This window comes from Gossypium hirsutum, chromosome A09, assembly GCF_007990345.1.
Source record: "Gossypium hirsutum isolate 1008001.06 chromosome A09, Gossypium_hirsutum_v2.1, whole genome shotgun sequence".
Classification (NCBI taxonomy): Eukaryota; Viridiplantae; Streptophyta; class Magnoliopsida; order Malvales; family Malvaceae; genus Gossypium; species Gossypium hirsutum.
Window position 1 is genome coordinate 4837082 of NC_053432.1, and position 7251 is coordinate 4844332.

The 7251-nt window shown below is 34.0% G+C and overlaps 1 protein-coding gene across 10 annotated transcripts; it reads right to left on the bottom strand.

Moving 5' to 3' along the window:
- On the bottom strand, positions 1-5728 carry LOC107949056 (phosphoribosylaminoimidazole carboxylase, chloroplastic). 10 transcript variants are annotated; one of them, XM_016883770.2, is made up of 18 exons: positions 5603-5728; positions 4223-4462; positions 3874-4092; positions 3680-3791; positions 3469-3531; positions 3230-3368; positions 2983-3018; positions 2767-2822; positions 2510-2583; positions 2235-2382; positions 1959-2132; positions 1690-1777; positions 1459-1575; positions 1164-1261; positions 963-1080; positions 777-871; positions 599-705; positions 1-494 (listed from the first exon to the last, which is right to left on the bottom strand). In XM_016883770.2, exons 2-18 carry the CDS (start codon positions 4450-4452, stop codon positions 401-403), a joined length of 1968 nt encoding a protein of 655 aa, XP_016739259.1. In that variant the 5' UTR covers positions 4453-4462; positions 5603-5728; the 3' UTR covers positions 1-400. The 10 variants fall into 10 exon arrangements, with proteins under 10 accessions (XP_016739259.1, XP_016739275.1, XP_040933368.1 ...); XM_016883786.2 differs by having other exon boundaries at positions 4223-4455; positions 5603-5677; XM_041077434.1 differs by lacking the exon at positions 5603-5728 and adding an exon at positions 5148-5215.
- Positions 5729-7251: the final 1523 nt, after the last annotated feature.

Genomic DNA, 7251 nt, shown 5'->3' on the forward strand with positions numbered 1-7251 from the left:
AAAATCATCCTTTTTTTTTTTTATTGCTGCAAAATGCAGTTCATAAATCAGTACAAACCAGTGTCTTGAACATGAAATAAATTAACAAATAACAAATTACTGCACTTCAACAAAAATATAGATGAATTCAAGTTATTAAACTCAAAACGAGAGACAATAAAAGAATAATCTTACAGCAAAAAATGGTTTGTGCGTTGCCCCTTTCACCTGTTCTTCCCATCAATTCTTCCCTTGCATTGTTGTTATTTTCCAACTGAACCAATGCCAGTTTTGGACAGGTTGTAGTAGCTATGGTGTCTCAGTCCGTTAGTAAATTAGCTAAAGATCATGACAGGGTTGTTATTTGATCTCATTATTTATGGTGTGAATTCCCAGCAGAAATTCTAGTAAGCCGTTACTCTTACTGATTTAAATAAGCTTCCCAACCATCCTTCCGTAGCTTCTCAGCTTTTGTCAAGACATAGTCCCTTGTGTCTTCTTGATACTGATTCATTCTAAGGACAAGTGCGACACAACACGAATCAAAATTAGAATTCACAACGTTTCAATTTCAAACGCATCCATCTTTTATTTTATATAAAGAGAGATGGGAACTTACCTCGCCAATAGATCAGCATCACCAACTCCCAACATCCTTACTGCCAGCAATCCTGCGTTTGTAGCATTGTTTACTGCAACCGTTGCAACAGGAACACCCCTTGGCATCTGCATCATTAAAATGAGTATAAACATCAAGCATTTGGGAATGCAATGTCATGTACAAGTTCAAGTCTTACCTGCACGATTGACAAGAGCGAATCGATTCCGTCTAATGTAGAGGCACGGACAGGGACACCAATAACAGGTAAAGGTGTAAGTGAAGCTACCATTCCTATATTTCAAAACAGGCCTCATCAGTGTCACTAACATAGCTAATGCATGTTGGAGAATGATGTTAAACAATAGTTTTATATATAACTAGCCTGGCAAGTGAGCTGCACCACCAGCCCCAGCAATGATAACCTGAATGCCTCGCTCCCGAGCAGAGGAGGCATAAGAGTACATCAGTTCAGGGGTCCGGTGTGCTGAGACTATCCGAACCTGCAAATGAGTTAATCAATGGAGTCAAAGTGGATTTGCACTATTTGTAAACAAAAATTCTAAGCTAAAAAAAAAAATGCTACCTCAGTAGACACACCAAACATATTTAAGATTCTAGCTGCATCCTTCATAACTGGAAGATCTGAATCCGAACCCATTACAATCCCAACACGTGGTGCAACTGCATTTAGCAACAAAAAGGATCCAAAATGTCAGTAAAGCCAACCAACGGTAGTTTCAATTCTCCATGTGGTTCAATTTCTGTTATGTCCTTATAGTTCTAATTCAACCTTTAAATAAATTTGCATTCAGTAAGTCTAACAAAAAACAAACTGAAAACAAAATTGAAGTTCAAGCATCAACTCTAGGTCAACTGACCTTCATTCCGATTTTCATAACCTTCTTCCCTCAGCATTGATTTTCGCCGTGCTTCTAAAACACCAACAGAAGGGCCAACAAGAGTTATATGACCCATCTTCCTTTGCCTTCGCATTTCTGGTAAAAACATCATGACAGCCAATTAATAAAAACGTGTATGAGAGAAAAAAAAATGAAAAAAAATAGGACAACGAGATGGATAAGCCCGAGGAAACTTAAAGCAGACCTAACCTGGCTTATCATACCAATGAGCAGTAGCTCCTGGAATCTCCAGTGCCCTTGCTATAAGTTGATGAGCCACTTTGAAACCTGGCTCCCCCTGAAACCATACAATTTTTAGTGTAACTCAAATCTAACAGACTAATTCACTGCCCACAAGCACAAGGAAAACAGAAAATTTCGGTAAATTATACTCATGTATAAAGTTATTTTAGTTTATGATAAGAAACATAAAAGCTGAAAGGTGTGGAAGTTACGGAAAAGGAAGAGAAGGAACCTACTTCATCCTCACCCAGTAGATTGTACATGATAGCAGCTGGAGTTTTCATAGATGGATCACCGAGAGGAAGACCAACAACAGCCCGCAAATGCTGTTCAAACTGTGATGTATAGCAGGACTCAATAGTGTGATGACCACTATTATGAGGTCTTGGAGCTACTTCATTTAGTAGAATCTAATAGAAACAAAGAATAGGTCAGTCAAAGGCGGAATTGCTGAATTATTGCTGGCCATCTAGGAGTGGAATAAAAAACTCATAAAGATAGCAGATGTACACCTGACCATCCCTCGTCAAAAACAACTCCACCGCAAAGACACCAGCACCTTCTAATGAACTTATAGCTTTATATGCAACATCATTTGCAAGTTTTCTGATCCTCCATGGCACGTCAGCAGGTGCCTTAACAATGTGACATATGTTTTCCCTATAAGAGCCCACAAATTTACAATCATAATAGATTTACAGAGCTCCTCGCAAGTCATATGTAAATATTATCACATAATTCTAATTTACAATAAATGGAATTCTAGTAAGGAACGTGAATGTCTTACTTGTGAATAGTTTCAACAACTGGATAACACAGGATAGAGTTATCTCTTCCTCTTGCCACGATGACAGCCAACTCCTAAAAGCAATGTCAGTACAATTCAGAAGTATGTCTATAAACAAATAGTAATTATCTGTATCATGATGAGGCAGTTCGGAAAATACCCCATCAATACAGTGAGCATGAAGTTATCAAGTATAAATAAATAAAGAGGAAATAAATGCATAGTAAAAAAATCAACAGTACATTCTAGATATCCACCTTTATGAAAGGAGCCCATTTCTCAACGTACAGGCCACGGCCAAATCCACCAAGAACTGCAATAAAAATGAAAATTCTTTAAACTGGAAAAGTAAATGTTCAGTATCTAAGTTACAAAAATGGAGTTTATGAGAAATTTCAAAGTCAAGAAGAACAAGGAACTAGTCATAGGCAAAATTAAATACTAATAAAGAAAAGGAAAGAATACAAGACAACTTCTCCAGTCCCAAGTGACAATCACCATGTGAACACCTACATCAAAATAGACATGTTCTTCTGTAAATATTGATATAGGCAACATTTATACAAATTGTAGATTTGGAATGATACCCACAACCAACATTTTAGTCTTTGACAAATATTTAGAGAAATCCTATGCCTTAAAAAATTAAGGTAAGTCATTATGAATTAAGAAAATGATGAAATGCTACATAAATCTCCTTTCTAATGGCATCTCCATTACCATCTATGGCCGAAGAAAGCTCTCCTTCACTCTTTGCAACAGCATTTCCTCGCCCATCATAAGCTAACCTCTTACCCTTAATCATAAGAGGATAGCCATATAGTTCACCTGCTCTCTTGGTTTCTTCTAGATTATTAATCTGTTTTTATCAATACAGAGAGACCAATATATCAATATAAGTTTTAAAGAATTTGAATACAAGAGAATAAACCCCTATAAAATAAAAAACAGAAGGCAACCTCCATAAACTCAGGAAGTGGAATGCCATGCCGAGAAAAATGAACTTTCTGGAGATATTTATCCTGTAAAATAGTAAATCCAGCTTGATAACTCGTCGTAAAAAGTAGATTATGCTTAACATCCATTCAGGTATCAACAGTAAAAGGAAACTGATGCAATTTATTACAGACATTAGTACCGCTCGCAAGTAAACAAGCCTAGGGAATTTACTTGGATAATTCGAATGGTAGAAGCTTTAGGCTCACAATCAATTCCTTGTTGTTCAAGCTTCTCTAGAGTGGCAACATCCACATGTTCAGTTTCAACCGTCAAAACTCCACATCTAACTACCAAGAAACATACAATGAACATGAATACTTCATTTAAAACAAACAAAGGTATTAAGTTAAGTATCAATATTGGACCTTTTAGCAAATTCTTCAACAGTAGCACTGTCATCAAAGCTCCCAACCATGTGATCATAAGCAAGGGCACTGGCCGGGCAATTCTCTGAAGGGTCTAAAACTATAACTTTAATAGCCATCTTGGAAGCTGCTTGGCATAACATACGACCCAATTGCCCTCCTCCTAATACACCAACTATCTTTTCGGATAGACCATGAACTGGAGAATCATCATCCTTCCTACAAAAAAGGAAAAAAAAATTCAAAATAACAAAAAAGACCCAAATTTTATATTCTTTTATTTTCGTTGGAAACATATAAAAGTAAAAAAAAGGTAATAAATTAATTGGCAGAAGAATATAAAACCTGCCTAGAGGAGTCGGTCTCGTGAGAGTCACGTGAGGTGCGGCAAGCGAAGACTGGATTGTAGAGTTTCGAAGAAGAAGAAGAAGAGTGGCGGAGGCGATGGTTGTGGTTGCGGTTGCGGTTGCGGTTATCGACGGCGATGGAGACGGAGAAGAAGCGGAGTGAGAGTGATGGTGGTGGCCGGGAAAGAAATTGAGAAGGCTTGAGCTCCTGCAAGATCTGCTTTGAAGCCATCACCTAAACCCTAAAACAAACAAAATTTTATAATAAAAAAGAAAAGAAATATAGGCTTAGCTAAATGACATCCAAAAAGTAGCTGAGTATGCCCACAATTAAACATTAAAATAATAGGTTTATGAGACATTGGAGCTTCTTGTGGGGAGATGACATGCATTTTTTTAATTTGTTCAAATCCATGCGAATCTTAATTTCAAAGAAGTAATACTTTTGTCTTTGCTTTGATCATTTCATGCTGAAAAATATATCCATAAATCAACTTTAGTATCCAATACTCTATTCTGTTTCTTATATGAAACACATGAACCGACTCCAAAATATATTGATTAACCCAGAATTTAAGATATATAAAAAGAGAACCATTCTGCATGTTTTTTTGGGCGATAAAGTGCGTACAATCCAAGCAGTTGTGTCCTTTGTGTAGAGTTAGGAAACAATCATTCATGACAAAAGAATAATAATATTTATAAATGGGTCATATTCACATGAGTAGTTGCAACAATTTAGACTTAAGTGGCTCTGATTAGAACATTCATTTCATACACATAATATTTAAAAGGAACTATCCCATCTACTACTGTTAGACTTTATGGCAAAAATAGTTTAACCTTTTTTAAATTACACATTTATGAACCTCACCCAAAAAATAAAACGAAATAAAGAGGAAACTGGAGAGAAAAAAGAACAAGTACCTGAGTGATCCTCCTGTCCTAGGCTATTGTCTGTTTGGGTTTTTTTTTTTTTTTTTTTTTTTGAAGTTGCTGAAAATAGCGGAAGAAATGTAAAGAGGCAAAAATAAAGCTTTAAAAAGAGATCTCCCAGAAAATCATTTTTTAATAATAATAATTATAATAATTATAATCAATTTTTAAGGAGGCAACTCATTCAAATCCACAAAGCAGAATTCTCTTCGCAATATTTATTACAGTGTGAAGCATTCAACCAATTTATGAAATCAATAAGGAACACCACATCCAAAACGTAAATCCAACCATTGCAGCTTCAAAAACAAAAGATAAGAATGCCTCCGTTCGATTTTCCAATAAAAAGAAACTAATATAGTAAAACGCAATACAAAACCGAGGAAAGTAGAAAGTAAATCAACAGATTGGGAAAATTGGAAAGATTGAGAGAGAGAGAAACGAACCTCGAACGATCAGACCCGTCGAGAAGAGAGGCCGCTTTGTGAAGGTGAAGCAGCTTTTTTTCTTTGAATACTGTAATTTCAAGTTATATTTCTCCTTTTTTACGGGCCTTAAGGACGATGGCTTTTGTTTTTCTTAACCAACTAGAAATTGAATAAAAAGATAAAGGTTAAAATCTGCATTTAGTCCCTAGACCTTGACAAAATTTGAGATTTAGTCATTGTAATTAAAGGACTTAAAAATTAAGTCCTTCTACTTTTCTAATTTAAAAATTTCAGTCCATTCATTAACATTGTTAGTATTTTCCATCAAAACTTGTTAATTTGATATGCTGATTAGGCTATTTTCATAATACATGACATATGATTGAACAAAAATAAACATATTAAATTGACAAATTTTGACAAAAAACTAAAAATGATAGTGATTGGACTAGGATATTTAAATTGAAAAATAAGAAAATTTAATTTTTAACTTTTTAAATATATGGACTAAATCTCAAATTCTATAAAAGTACATGACCTGAACATGTATTTAACCAAAAGATAAATACTAGTAATTTGGTAACCAATGAAAATTGAAACAGCAGTAGAGGTGTTCAAATAGTTAATTAAATTATCATTCGAAATCAACTATTATTGACTGAATTAACCTATGTTCTAAAACTTTTAATAGTTAATCGAATCGAATTAACTTAAATTTGTGACATTTTTTTTCGATTCAAACAAGTTTAAAAATGATTACAAATATAGTGACAATATTCTTTCTTAATTAAAAGAAGTTTAAAAGAAGATGAAAATAATAAAATCACTTTACAAAACTTATTTATATTTCAACAAAGGTTCATAATCTAACATTTAACATGAACACCATTTAAGAGTCATTCATGGCACAACCCTCAACCTTTAACAAGTTTACAAATTGATCCCTTGGCTAGGTAGATTAAGCTAAAACAAACTGAAAAAGATTGAAATCATTAAAAACAAGGCTCAAATACACTTACATGCAAAAAGTAAGCTTGACAGAATCTTTAAACCCTAACAATGGTGTTTTCTCCCTTCAAATTTCAGGGAAAAGATGGATAATGAAGATGAAGCAAATTTTTGGTTTTGTTTAATTTAGGACTAATTACTTAATTACCATTTTAACCTTTAAATCATTAAAAATTTCATTAAAACCATGTCCATAAACATCCACTAACTCTTTAAATGGTCTAATTACCATTCAAGTCCTTTAATTTAAGATTCCATAGCCATTAGACTCTTTTAGCTAATAGAACTCAACTTTTACCTTTTTTACGATTTAGTCCTTTTTACTTAATTAACTATTTAAACATCTAAATTTCTTAATGAAATTTTAACACGACTTAAATATAATCCTGTAAACATTAAAATAATAAAAAATAATAATTTACTCATATGAATTATCGTCCCAAAACCACTGTTCTGATTTCACTAAAAATAATTACAACTCTCCCCTTAAAGGAATTTTCGTCCCTGAAAATCTTACCAAAAAATGGGTTCGAGTATTACACTTTCATAGCTTCTTCAGATTCCAAGGTGGCTTTTTCAATCCTGTTTCGTTTCCAGAGAACTTTAACTAAAGTTATACTTTTATTTCTCAATTCTTTAACTTCTCGAGCTAAGATTCT

Bases quoted from the DNA above. Each gene is read 5' to 3' on its own strand.
- LOC107949056 (XM_016883770.2), bottom strand. From the start codon at position 4,452: ATGGCTTCAAAGCAGATCTTGCAGGAGCTCAAGCCTTCTCAATTTCTT. The intron at 4,093-4,222 runs GCAGGTTTTATA...CCTTTTTTGTAG, and splicing joins CACGAGACCGACTCCTCTAG to GAAGGATGATGATTCTCCAG. The intron at 3,532-3,679 runs GTAAATTCCCTA...ACTATTTTACAG, and splicing joins CTACCATTCGAATTATCCAA to GATAAATATCTCCAGAAAGT.